The 14,183-nt window shown below is 36.3% G+C and overlaps 1 protein-coding gene across 7 annotated transcripts in view; it reads left to right on the top strand.

Moving 5' to 3' along the window:
• Positions 1-14,183, top strand: part of RALGPS1 (Ral GEF with PH domain and SH3 binding motif 1) — a 142,228-nt gene that overhangs the window by 30,620 nt on the left and 97,425 nt on the right. For 5 of the 7 annotated variants that reach the window (XM_042786610.1, XM_042786611.1, XM_042786607.1 and 2 more), the window contains exons 3-5: positions 5,908-6,004; positions 10,172-10,298; positions 13,317-13,424. In XM_042786610.1, the coding sequence (XP_042642544.1) occupies positions 10,242-10,298; positions 13,317-13,424 (165 nt within the window). In that variant the 5' untranslated portion in view covers positions 5,908-6,004; positions 10,172-10,241. Of the gene's footprint in view, positions 1-5,907; positions 6,005-10,171; positions 10,299-13,316; positions 13,425-14,183 lie in introns of those variants that run through there. The other 2 variants (XM_042786612.1, XM_042786613.1) reach the window with 1 other exon arrangement.

The raw sequence follows: 14,183 nt of genomic DNA, 5'->3' as shown, positions 1-14,183 counted from the left end.
GCTTGAGCAGAGGCATTGGACTGTATAATCTAAAGACGGCCCTTCCGGTCTCAGTGATTCTGTGAAAAAATGTTTTTTAAGGTTGTGGGTATTAGAGAGTCTGAGAGAGACGGCAGGCTTTCTGAACTAACTTTCTGCGGGTGAGACAGTAAAGGAACATGGTAGTAGTTGTGGTGAGTAACACTTCCTGCTAAAATGGAATATTTATAAGAGCCCTACATGAACATCCTGACCATTGGAGTATAGGTTAAGTCACTGACAAGGTGGTAATGGTAATCACTGCCTCCTACACTGCAGGAGGATTTATCTTCCAAAATATTTGCTTTTCAGACAAAAAAAGTAGTGATGGAAACTGAGGGATAAATTATTGTCTAGACCTGACTAAATTCTGTTCTTCAGTATTTAGGACAGTACAGTGCAACCTAGCATTGTCTTTTGAATGACTTCACATCAGCCAAGTTGTGACACTTTCTCTGTATTTATTTCCATTATTTTTCTAAGGGATGCTGTAAAATTGCATGAAAACCCTAAAACCTAGAAAGCACTTTTTTCCATTCTCCTTTTGTAATCTGTCAAAGATGAGTACCTATTATTTTCTGAGTTATGATTACATATTAAAACAAAAGATGTAAGACATTTTGGAAACAGGCCTGTAATAAGTTAAGAATCACTGCCACCTGGTGGAACACTGAAAACTTCGAAGTGTTCTAAAATTTGAGTAAGTTTTGGAGAGGAGAGTCCATAGGTTTTTATGGTTGAAACAGAATGTGAGATTCCAAGTGGCAACAAAGGATACTAGGTTTCTTTTTCTGGAGTAGCTTATAGTCATTATTCTTCGTTTAAGAAATGCAACTTTTTTTTTTATCTCCCATTTATAGTGGAACATGTGAGATACTCCTGCTGACTTCTAACATTTGAATACAAAACCAGCTTATTATTAATGGAACACTTGGAAGCCACAAAGGCTGTTATGCTTTTGTGGCAAATACTGGTCTTTACTATATCCTCTCTATATTATGTTGTTTATATACTATTTCAAAATATGTTTATGATGTTTTATATGACAGGCAGGGTGTCTTCTAATCTTAAGGCTAGTACTGAATATGAAACTTCAGCTGGTTTTACTGAGAAGTTCATATCAGAATGCAGTGTCTGGCTAGGAATTACTGCTTTAGTTGAGAGACCTTTTTGTCAGTTTCACAATGAAAATGAAAAGTGGGTTTGCAGAAGCAGAAGAAACATTCCAGATGCCAAAAACTTATCATGGTGAAGCTTTTATCTAACTTGGGGAGGAGTATCTGCAACACTGTGGTATGGGAGTGTCAGATCAGTCAAGCTAAAAGAGAGTTTAAGTCACCTTGCCATTTCCTAGCAAATCCATGTTTGTATAACAAATCAACAAACTGGTTACTGGATATTTATGGATGTTTACTATAGAGTTTGGGCTTTGCAGTGATGATTTCATTTTGTCAGTGCTGGTGGAACTTGCTAAGTATGGTTGTGTACTGTATGTGGTAGTTTTTGTTTCTTAAGAAAGTGATTTCAGCATTAAAGCTTTTGCTGATATGTGTCCTGTGTTAAATAATAGGTCATGAAAACAAGCAAGAACTCTGGTGATAATGACTGTGTCCTCTATACTGTATGTCATAAAACTTCCTTGAATTCTCATTCAGTATTGTTGTGGGGGGTTGGTTTGCTTATTTATTTAAATAAATAAAATCAACCTTGATGTAAAGATTTCCAGACATGGGTAAAATTCCACAGCCTATGCAAAGTTCTTCAAATAATTAGTTCTTCTAATAATTAGAAACCTGCACTGTATTTCTTACCTTAATTTTTTTAGGTATCTAGACTGAGATCTTTCTACTATCTTTACTTAGTAGAATGTCACTTTATTATGTTTCTTTTGCTTACACAATTAGTGTTGATCATATCATTACTTCTTGATGCAGTAAATGATGGTAGAGGTAGCAGAATGGAGAGAGAAGAGAACACTTAATAGTTAACTTGTAAGTATAATGAATGGTCATTAGAGTGATCTCAATTATCAGTGGATATAGTAAATTTATGAGGCATATCAGGATAAAAATAGCATCACGCATTCAAGCCTGCATTGTCAGCTTCCTGTTCTTCCATGGTTTTAGCAACTAAGGATCCTGTGAGATATTTAATAATTTTGAAATAAATTTTGACAGTTTAGTAGCATTATGAAGAGCCTTTTCATTACGAGATTGTGCATGCAGCTCTTAAACTATAAGACTGAGACTTTGTGTTCATTATAATTTTGTAAAATAAGAATATTTTATTTTTATTCAACTTGTAGAATGTCAGCCTACCTTTTTGGTGCCCTGTGACATTAAATTATTTTGAAAATCAAGGATTTGGACTGTTGTAGGGCAGCCTGGGTATGATAGAGGATTCTCTGGCAGTCTACTGTAACATTTGACTAGTCAGATAGAGCATATCATAAAAGCACGACCTGAGCTTCAGATGTTGTTTTTAACCTACTTTTAGGTATAATTCAAATTGATTGTATATTCATAAAACCTGAAGATTTTGGAACCTGGATTCTGAAGTTGTTTCTTAAACTTATCAGCTGCTTCTCTCCTAATGATAGAACTCATCTGAGCGTATGTGTGCTGGAGGGGTGGATGTAGGAGAGTTGAGACAATTTTGGTATGAGAAATCAACTTTGAATCTGCTTTTTCACGAGTTGGACTTACTTCATTGGCAGCTATTGGGAGGTGCTCCAAGAATCAGTTTTTCAGCCTGTTTGCTCAGGAATGATGCATGTTATTGAAGAATATTTATTTACTTCAGTGATTTCAGTTTGTGGTCAGCTAAATCAATGGGATTAGCATGTAGTTAATCCACAGCCCCTTAATAATGTTTTAGTGGGTTTGGTTAAAATCCTCTTTCAATATGTTGAAGATTAACAGGTCTAGTGATCCTTAATCCAGGACATGCTTACTGTGCTAGTTCTGTTCAACTTCTGTATTTGTGCTGGTGGTATAACAGTGACTGGTATAAATTGCCGCACTAAACCTTGGAGTGTTGTTTCCCTTCAAGTGGTGTATCGTCATTGGATCTTGTCACAGCCCAATATAGGAATTTATATGCTAAATTATAAATACTATTTCCATTACACTTTCATTATTATTCATTAACTGTAGTAAAGAAGTTTCTCAGAAAAGAATGTGCATGAAATTGTTCATAGCATATTTTATCTGTAGGTGGTACTGTTGCCTAAGGCATAATGAAATACATCGGGGACTTTCCGGTGAAACAGGTACTGACATTACACAAGACAGTTTTTGTTTAGGAGGATCTTTAGTCATATAAATGTAATGGCTTTTTATTCTTCTACAGCCTAATTGCTTTTTTCTTACTAAACTGTTAGTAGGCGATTCTTTTTTAAATCCAGAACTTTTAATACTTCAGAGTTTTTCATACCGTACAAAGTAGCCGCTAAGGTTTAATGCTGAATTATTTCAAAAGGACTTTTGAAATGGAAAGGGTTCTTTAATATAAAACATTGTGGTTAGACAGCTCAACTGTCCAGTCATATGTGTGTTTATGCATGCATTGTATGTCATGAAAGGGCTCAGAATGGCATACAAAAGATTGCTATTTTCTGAAGGAAGTGGAGTTAACATGGATCATTTCTGCCTTTACTATAGAAGATGTGGTCCTTTTTCTCTCCACTTTGCAGAAATCATCTGTGAGGGGATGAGAAATGGGGCTTGAGAGGTGATGCTTGACTGGACCGGGGCACTCAGGAAAGTGAAGATACGTATTGTTTGAATGTACTAAACTTCTGGTAGGGGATAATATCAGGAATAAAATGGTTTTACACCAGTGTTGCTCAGTGCTTCTGAGATTTGTGCTTTAACTTTTCCCTAGGTTAGCAGGTATCCACATAGCACTTGGCAGCTGCTGCTTTGAAAGATTTAAACAAATTCTCCTCTGGAAATCCTTCCAGACTGGCTTGCTCTGTCAGTGCAATGACAAAACAGCAGTAGATTGTTCAGACTCAGAAGGATTTTGAAAACTTACTTTTTTTTTTTTTTTCTGGTTTTGGTATTAAAATGATGATACTAAACAAACTTAGGGGAAAAAAAGGTATGTAAATATCTAGATATGGAGAACAAGCAGTACATGATTTTAGATACCTTGATGCTAATTGCTTTTTTCTCTTTATTTAGCAATAACACAAAAAGATGGGACTGACTTATCCCCACCCCCCCTGGCCCCCTTATGAGTCTCTGGGCTGAATGTGGATGTGATGTAGATGGTGATACAAGTTTCACATCAGTGGCTGAATGCAAGCACAGGGGCATGAGTATAACCACATGATTATTTCATCCTGTTTTCATAATACAGTCCTATTTTCTTCTTCCAATAAGTTAACTGTGCTAATGTATTCTCATTTGTACTTTACGCCCACAGCATCTGAATATGACTTTGTTCATAGTTGATCAAGGAAAGAAACATTCTAATGGTGAACATCTGGAGGAATAGTTTTGGAATGAAGGAAGAGGAAAATAAGTGCAATGATGAAAACCAATTTAGAATTGAATATGGAAATCTATATGGTATACTGTAAATGTGTCCGTAGGTTGTGGCAATTGCCAATGGAGTAGTATATAGTTGATTTTGCTGGAGGTGGAAAGCAAGATTCTTTCAGTATTCTTGATTCCATTATCTCGGTTGATGGCAGCTAACCGTTCTGATGTTTTATGCCAAATTCTGGCAGGCATGTCCTCTGAGGAATGGCTGAGGACTTTGGGTTTGTCTCATTTGGAGTAAAGGAAGCTACGTGGTGACCTCATTGCTGCTGTCTGCAGCTTCCTGAGGAGGGAACATGGAGAGGGAGATGCTGAGCTCTTCTCCTTGGGATCCAGGGCCAGGACACATGGGAATGGTTCAACGTTGAGTCAAGGGAGGCTCAGACTAGATATCAGGAAACATTCCTTTACCAAGAGGGTGGTCAAACACTGGAAGAGGCTTCCTAGAGAGGTGGTTGATGCCCCATGTCTGACAGTGTTTAATAGACATTTGGACAATGCTCTTAATACCATGCTTTAACTATTGGTTATCCCTGATGTGGTCAGGCAGTTGGAGTAGACGATCACTGTAGGTCCCTTCTAACTGGATCTAGTCTATTCTAAATTTATTTGTTAAAAAAAAAAAAAAAAAGAAACAACCCAACTGGTAACTTTAATTGGTTCCAACCAAATTTATCAGTGCCCAAACGGGGCCCTAGTGCTCTTTGTCTTCACTGAAACAGTTGTGCAGCTAGTTTAAGCTTAAGTACAGTTATCTTTTGGTAGAATACCGAAGTACGTTTTCTTAAAAACATGCTGCAGCTGTGAGCTCATGACTCGATAATATTAGGAAAACTATAATGAACTAATGAAAGTAGTAAGTAAATGGGGTTTGAAATCAGCTAAGATAGTTAACTTTTGGGGCTCAGAATGGCCAAACCAGGTCTGCTCAAAAGCCTGTCTAGCTCGTATTTTTTTCTCCCAGCAAGAGGATCAGTAAGAGCAATGGTGCCATCAGTGGTGGCTGAGCAGCAGTGTGAACAGTTAGTAACTTCCCCAGGTTGCTCTGCTAGCATTCAGTAATCAGGGTACAGGGTCATCCTTGGCCAGAGGTCGTATCTGTGCTCATGAGTCTTTTAGTGACTTTCTTGTGAGCTGGATAACTACTAATGAGAATGAATTTACAGTCATTATAACTGGATTACATGCCTATTACTGACAGCAATGTAAAATTTGTATTTCTGCTTTCAGAGAATGTCATTTCTGTGCCACAGATGACAAAAGTTGATAAAATAATGGCTATAGGGATTACTTTTGTGCTCAGTTTTGATGGTGGTGTTTTGGTTTTTATTTTCTCCAGTTGTTCTTGCACTGTCGTCTTCACTTTTGCTTCAGAGAGAACTACATATCTAAATGGGTTTGTTAAGCTGGCAAAGAAGAACAGACAACCTCTGGTGGTACGTATGTTTGCATCCCGATTTATCCATTTTGCTTCTGGCAATTTATGAATGAGCTCTTCTGCAATATGTCTGTGAACTTTCCCTAGAAACAGAAAAGGTGTTTTCTTTGTTTTTTGTTTTTTTGTTTTGGTTTGGTTTGGTTTGTTTTTTTTCACCATTTGTATATTGCATCATTTTAATGATTAACCTAAGGAAGTTTAAAGAATTTTTAAGAAGCAAAAGCTATGACAATAAATTATATGCCATTTTAGTGACTTTTTACCTTTTACTGCCAACATGTTGGACCTTTGATAATTTTCAGAATTTCAAAAATTTCTTTTTAATCTTGTTGGTGTGAGATATTGCAAGTATGGAGCAGTAGCTATTATACTGATTATTTCTAATACCTTTCTGTATGTAGTCTGACAGCCTTTTGTTACAGTAGGCTTAGTAGTAGCTCCAGTGTTACTTAATTTGCAGAGTAATACCTTCTTTGATAGCAGGTGTGGAAATACTTCAAATGGCCATGTGATATCAGAAGAATAAAAACTCCTTGGGTTTGACTTAAAAGGATAATTGCTCCCTATGACTTTCCTCAAGGCAGTAAAACAAATGGGTGTGTAAAGAATTATTTTTACATAGGAGATGTGAATCTTGGAGAAACCTATGCACGTAGGAAAAAAACAGTGCATTTTTAATGCTTCTGTTACATTTGAAACATTTTGGAGGTAAAAATCTTTTGCGGTCCTTTTTAGAATGAAAGTATCTAACCTTGCAAGCTTTCTCTATGTACTGAATGTTGAAAGGCAAAAGTATGTTAGTGCTTTTGGTTTCAGATATTAAAGCACTTCTGTCTCTTCTTGGTTTAGTTAAAACTTGGAGTAAAAAAACTTGGAGTAAAACCGAGCTTGGACAGGATACAAGGTCACATATGGGATTTTTCTTTCCCCATTCAGAGCATTTTTTGAGCCCCCGCACAGCCCTGGTCAGAAAGGCAGAGAAGGAGGGGATGAGAATATTTTTGTGGCCTTGATGTAAATGCCACATTTTAAAGAAATTACATCATGAAAACTGCTTTCCACTTCAGTATCTCTAAGGGCTATTAACAGGAGCAACTCCAGACCTAGAAATACTTTGCAGTCTGTTAGTGCTCAAAATAGGAGTTAATTTTATCAGGACACAAGATAAAGGAAATTGCTTCTTGACTAGTTTAAGTGAGGAGATTCTGGCACTTTGAAACACAGTTACTGGTTTGTTTCACGTGTGCCCATGAGATTGTGGGGAGAGTTGTTTGTCATGTAGGGCCAGGTGGGTGTGACAGGTGGGGTGAAGACCTCATCTTTTTCAAGGGAGTAAAATAAGAGGTTATTTTTACTTTCAGCTGCTTACTTTCCTGGCATTTTCCAGTTTGTGTGATTAGAGTGTTGTGGGAAAGGGTAACGATGCAGAGGGAGTTGTGGCAGTATCCCTAGTTGCATTTTTGAACAACTGCAGATTTTGCTAGGGGAACGTGTACAGGAGTCTGTGGCAGTGATTGCCATGGGGTTCATCTGTGTGTGCTGTGGGCAATGATGAAACAACCATGCTGTTTGTTTTCTCAATTTAAAGTACATCAGAGCTTGTGCTGACTTGGTAATTCTGTAAGTAGTTCTTGGTTTCTGTATGTGCACATGCTTATACATGTGCAGAGACACACACGAATAATAGTAGTGTATGTATGTGCACACTGTATCTGAAAAATTTTTACTAGCTGCTAGCAGATTGCTTAAAGTGTGTGTAAACTTTCTGCAACATTGCCAGTTCTTCACACAGTGCAACAGGGCTATATGGTGTCTGTATTTTAGCCTGTCCCTAACAGCCGATTTAGGCTTAATAATTAGAAGTAGTCAGGTAGTGTAGTTTTCACCCCACAGACATAATGCTGATTATTTACTTTGGGAGAAAAGTTCTTCTTTCTTTTGATGAGACAAGTGTTTGGATTCAGCAGTCTCTTCTGTGCAATCCTATGTGTCTGGATTGCATTAGCTTTTTTAATGCCTACCTTAACAAGCTTTCACATAAGTTTCCATTTGGATTCTCAGATCTGAATCTTGCAAAGCATCGCTTACCTGACAAAGCGAGAGGCAGATCCTGTACTAAGATGTTCTCTGTAAAGAATGTTAGCATTGGATCGTGTTGAACACTAACTTCAGTCAGGTTTGTGAACAGTCATGACTGTCCCCTTGTTCACTTAAGCAGCCATTTCATTGTAGTCATAAGAGTCTGTTCATGTATTCCTGTAAGATTGTTTATGTGTAAGAGTAGTCTTAGATTTGAGATTATGCAGACTTTGACTTATGATTCAGTGAACATAAACTTCAAATATATCATTATGATATATTAGCTGACAAAATTTTCAGTGATTAAGAGCATAATGTGTTATGTTGAACATTTGACTGAAGGAATTTGGCAGGTATTGTGTCGTTTTGCTAATTGTTATGGGACCATTAATGAAAGGGCAGCTTCAACCTGTTAAGCTAGCTGTTAGTATGGATGCCCAGAATGCATCAAATACAGTATCTGTGTGAAGCCTGTTTTGCTGCGTTTGAGGGTAGAATTTGAATTTTGGTTCTGGCTTTTACTTCATTTCAGATAAATAGAGAGAATGCTTGTCTTCAAACAGTATCTTCTCTAGGAACAATTAATTAAATCTTTAAGTTTTGCAGCAATGATCAGAGGTCTAGTGTGAGGGAGGGTCCAGACTTACCCATTGATGACAATTTCTTAAGTGACGTGAAAAAGCCTTCTGAGCGATTTTCTGAATTAGCCAGTTTTTATGGTCAAATTTTTCTTTGCTGTGTAGATTTGAAAATAAAATTGTTTAGGAATCCCTTCACTTCCCCTTACATGAAATTTTGACCAAAATGAATGTTCTTGTGCCTGGAAGTATCTGTTGTTGTCATTAAGTTATTTTATTTAAAAATGTGTGTGTAATTATTTTATGAGTACCTTTGCTATCTGAATTACGTCTATAATCACATCAGTTGTTCTCATTTTAGTTGTGCCTATTTATATATAAATATTATTTTTTCTGAATGAGATGCAACTTAATTAGATTTGTGAATTATATATCCACCTATGTCCATATGGTGCGTGTCCTTTAATGTGTAATATTTAACATATACACAAGAAGAGGAAATATAATTTCCTAATATCATGGAGGGAAATATTTATAAATACTTAATACTTATCTTTGTTCAATACTCAGGAATATGCTGTCTTGTAATTATTTGTGTTTTATTTAAAGATTAATGGTTCTTTTAGATACGAGTATTACTGTTGTGATCAATTACTTTATTTCAGAATTGCAATATGGGGGGCTTTGCTTCTGTTTTTTTTTTTTTTTGTTTGTTTTCATTAAACACTTTGTAATTCTGGAATGGATTATTTGATCCAAGTGGTTAGAGGCAGCTTCTTCATGGTACCACCTACTCAGATTTTTTTTTACAGTCCAGTCTTCTGGTTTCTGGAGGAAGCTTAAGGTATATTACATACACGAAGTCCTAAGACAATTTGGAACTGCATCTGTCTTCTTAATCCAGTTTGGGAAAAGTCTCACTTCAGACAGTGCTGTTGCTGGATTAGCTAAGATCCTTGAGATTCATTCTTCCAACTAAGAAGGATGATGTTGGCCCGTTCTCTTCTCTGGAAAACTTGTGTTCTTTGGGGCCTAGCGAAAAATGCTTTTTTAGGTGCACCTGTCTGTATAGATATTAATGAAGGCCTAAGCAGCTGGAAATAGGATTTGTGCATTAGAAAGATACAGTGGGACTTAAATCACCAGTTATGAGACTAATGCAAGTGGTGAGCATGGAAAGGTGAGGAAGCACCATTTTTTCAGTCCGTTAGCTGCTTGGATTTCTTATTTTAAGATATGTTATGGTAACCTGCAGTTTCTGGATGAATACTGCCTAGCATGGGCTTCATATAAAAACTAATTCAGCATAAATGACAGATAATACACTTCTTTTTCCCTACATTTCTTGAGTTGATTGGAAGTGGGGATAAAGACTTGTCATGGCTTTAGCAATATTCAGTTGTACTCCTTCATAGTTGGTACCCGAAAGAGAAAAGAGAATGAAATCTCTTGTATTGTTGAGGGGTTTTAAAATTTTATTTATTTGCACAAAAATATTTGCTTTGCAGGAATTCTGTTTTCATCATGTTGGCTCACCTGTGCTGTCTGAGCTGAAACCTCCTGCATCTTGGGGAGAGCATGTATAAAAGGAATGACCTCATGGCCAATGTGACGGTCACCTCCGCCACTCCAGAGGTACCTCCTTGTTTTTTTGTTAGCTCCTGTGTCAAAGTGGAAATTTTGGCTTGTTTGAACTTTCATAGAAGCCCTTTCCAGTACTAGTCATGTCCTTTTTCTTAAGAACAGTGTAGTATTTGACAGCAGAGTAATTTTAAAACTGAATCTCAGTGTTCACGGCCATTTTTTTTTATTGTTGATGATTACTCATTTAGATTAGTTTTAAATAGCATTTTTGACCTGTTACTCTATAACTTACAGCAGCAGTTTATTACCGATGAGGTAAGAGCAATGTAACATACCATCTAAATGAAGCCAGTCAGAAATATTCCAGTTGAATTTTTTTTTAATTTACTAGTCTACTAGTAAGAAAGTGCTCTGTAAAATTTTGTTCATTTTAACTCTCTGTATTCTTTGGAGAGCAGGCAGCTCTGTTGTGCTGTTTCCAAAAACTACCTAGTTCCATCCTGAGCTGCTGTGCACAGCTAACAGCCTGTATTTGTAGGTCCTGAAACTGAAGACTCTTTGAGTATTAGTTAACCTACTGAGATTTTCTGCTTTTTCACTTTCATGTAATATGATGAAATACTATAAATCAGCTACAGTAAAGTACATATTTTAAATGTATGATTGGAGGCACTTTTTGCTTTTTAAAAAGATAACATTTTGACGATGAAATCATCAAGACGAAATTCTTCTCTGCTTGAAAAATTCTACTTTTTCATCTCATAAGACAGCTGAAGATCTGTGTGAAGCACGCTTTTCCATCATAGCTTTTGCACACAGAACTTGATCCTATCAAAGCAGTTGTCCTGATTTTCATGAAACAAATTAGCTGTTTCAGTAGTGAGATGATCTTTAAAAATCTTATAGCAAACCAAAAATACATAATAATGTAATAAAGTAATAACGATCTGCAGAAGATCCTTTTCTGAATCATGGTATAAATGCCCTCAGACTAACAAAAATAGTTTGTCACTCTCTCAAGATGGGGGACATTTTGAATTGGGTATGTAAACACACAAATTTGAAATTCCTCTTCAAAATATAAAAAAAACCCCAAACAAACCCAAAACAAGCCAACAACTTTCTTGCACTGTTTTCTCAGAACAGAAATACCTGTCATAGATCAGAGCATATGAGGTATCCAGGGTAGAACCAAAGATTCTTCTGCCTCTGATAGTTGCCAACTGCAGATGCCTGAAGAAGGACACAAGAGCAGTGCAAGCACCAGAAACATCCCACTGGTACCATCCTGGCCACAGCTTTTTGCAAACCAGGGGCTTCCTGAGGGAAGGTCCTCTCTACTGTCTCTCAATGTATAAATTCACCTAGTCAGCTCTTTGAATAGGAGTAATCTTTTAGTTTATACAGAATGCTATAACAAGCTGTTTCTCGTCTTAACTATATATTGTGTGAAGATGTGTATCCTCTAACCCCTTCTCCTGGTGCTAGATGAAGCAAAGAGAGACCATTCCTATCTTTCACTTACTTTGGTCGTTGTACTTCCTCCCCACAACCCACTACCTCTTTTCCAGGCTGAAGCATAGCCAGCCCTTCTTTGTAAAGAAGCCATTCCATACCTGTGATCCTTGTTGCCTTGTTCTGAACCTCTTCCAGTTTTTTGATATCCCTTTTAAGATGGAGACTAATGCCATATTCCAAGTTTGGGTGCACCATGGATTTATCAAGGATCATATACATACTCTGTTATATATGATCTCTTTTCCTTTCACAGACTTGCCAATTCTTGTGAAGTCCCTTTTCAGTGTTTCATTTCCAGGTTTTAGTTTTTTGCTTTACCACACTGAATAAATGAAATTAAGATACATAGTCATCAACAAATGTTCACTGTCTTTTCCAGGTTGTTGAATATATAACAATCATCACTCATCTATGCAAAATTCTCTGTTGATTCGCATATTCTCAGTGCTTGTAACAGTTGTCTCGGCACTAATTATTTATCATTGCAAGGATAAAGTCTCTATGTTAGGGCTGCATAGTTTCCTTAATGTCTTTGGAGTGAGGAACCACTTTAAAACAAGTCCAACAAGGCTGTATTAATCATGTTCCTTTACCCTCGTAGCTGTAGATACTGAGGCAGTGCGTCTCTATCTAAATACTAACTTGGCAATTTCCTGATACAGTATACCTATCTGTGTTTCTACTAATTCCTCTTTATTCTCTTCTTGGATTTGCCCAGTACAAATGACAGGCTTCCTAATCAGTAATTCCCCAGATATTTTGTAGGGGAAAAAAAAAAAATCAGCACCTCATTTACCACCTTCTAGCTCTTTGCTACTAAGTCAGTTTTAAGTGAGAATTACATGTCACAGTTAGTTAAGATGCCAAAACATCTTGATTTGACAAACGTGTTCTTCTAGCAATCAAACCACTTCAGTTACCAGGACTTAAGATTTTATGTGCATATATTTTTATTCAGTATGTAGTTTTAAGATAAAAAATAGAAAAATAATGCTATTATTATTATTAAATCACATTATTCCTGAAGAGAGGAAAATGAGCCACAAGTGCCTGCATCTGAGCCCAAGGATAGTAAGTTCAAAAGGAAGCAAGGTACTAAGACAAGACTACTATTCTAAAGTACCCTGGAGCTAACATTGGGCTAAATTTCAGAGCATGTTAGTTTTTCCTTTTTGATAATTTTATGGATAGAGCGGTATGTTTTGGATATACCCACTCTTTACCTTGCATATTTAATTTAAAAATTTCCATTGAATATGCATCTTCAGAATCCTAACATGTTTCCTTTTGTGTGACAGCTCTTTTATCTCTTCTGTGATTTTTAAAATGGCTTTCTAAAGCTGGAAACTTCATAGAGCTAAAACTGCATGTCACTATAGTTTTTGCAGAAGAAAGTTAGTTGGAAGCATTTGTGAACCATGCTAAACTGAATTTTATAATTCAGTGTCTGAAGTTTTTTGAAGTTCATAGATTTCCTTGCACATATTTATTGTCTGAATTTGACATGAAATTCATCATTCTGCAGATAAGCCTACTATTTTTTCTTTGTAGGGCAGTAGCAGCTCAGATTCTCTGGAAGGGCGAAGTTCAGATTATGCCAATAAAAGCTACGATGCAGTTGTATTTGATGTGTTGAAAGTAACTCCTGAGGAGTTTGCTGTAAGTAGAAATGTTATTTTTGCATTTAAGCTTGTATAATATTCAGGGCTTGCAGGATATTAAAAAATACATAAAACTTTTTTTCTTAAATATCTTTTAAATGAATTTCCAATGTTCTTGAAAACAAATTTGTGATTACATAAACTTTAACAAAATAAGTATGTCTTGGGGTTTAATCATTCGGTACTGGCCTGACACAGCATATTTTCTTTTCAATGTAAAGCCACTTGAGTTTTTTCTAGTGTTTTAGAATACCTTAGCATAGGTGTAAAATGTTAGTTAGATGTCAGTCTGATTATTTTTTTTTTTTAATTGAAACCAGAAATACTCATCTTTTCTGCTGAAACATCAGTTTCTTAGAAAAAAATCAGTTTTTTAAAAGCAGGAAAGAAGCTTGTAGAGAGGAAATAATTTGCAGTCCTTAATAACAAATTGTCAGTACTAAACTAAACTGAAAGCAGAACTGCTGTTTTGGCAAAAGTGCAATGCAGTTCTTGTGCTTGGCCCCTTGTTTTTAATTTACATGTTGACTTGGTGGGGAATAGGAAGGAGTGAGGATGAAAGCTACTGAACCTAGTTTAATGTTTTCATTAATATTCTGGGCATCAAAATGCTGTTTCCCTCATTTGGCACAAGACTGTGCAATACCTATCCACAAAAAAGTCCTGGAGATATGCCTACATTGTTCCTATAAGTTTGTCACTTTGGAACAATTTCTGATGAGTCTTTAACATTGATACAAAGTAAACAAATGAGAGC

The sequence above is a fragment of the Tyto alba genome, unplaced genomic scaffold (genome assembly GCF_018691265.1).
Source record: "Tyto alba isolate M040663 unplaced genomic scaffold, T.alba_DEE_v4.0 Super-Scaffold_11, whole genome shotgun sequence".
NCBI classification, from domain to species: domain Eukaryota; kingdom Metazoa; phylum Chordata; class Aves; order Strigiformes; family Tytonidae; genus Tyto; species Tyto alba.
The sequence above is the reverse complement of the archived record's forward strand: the minus strand, read 5'-3'. Positions and strand labels throughout refer to the sequence as shown.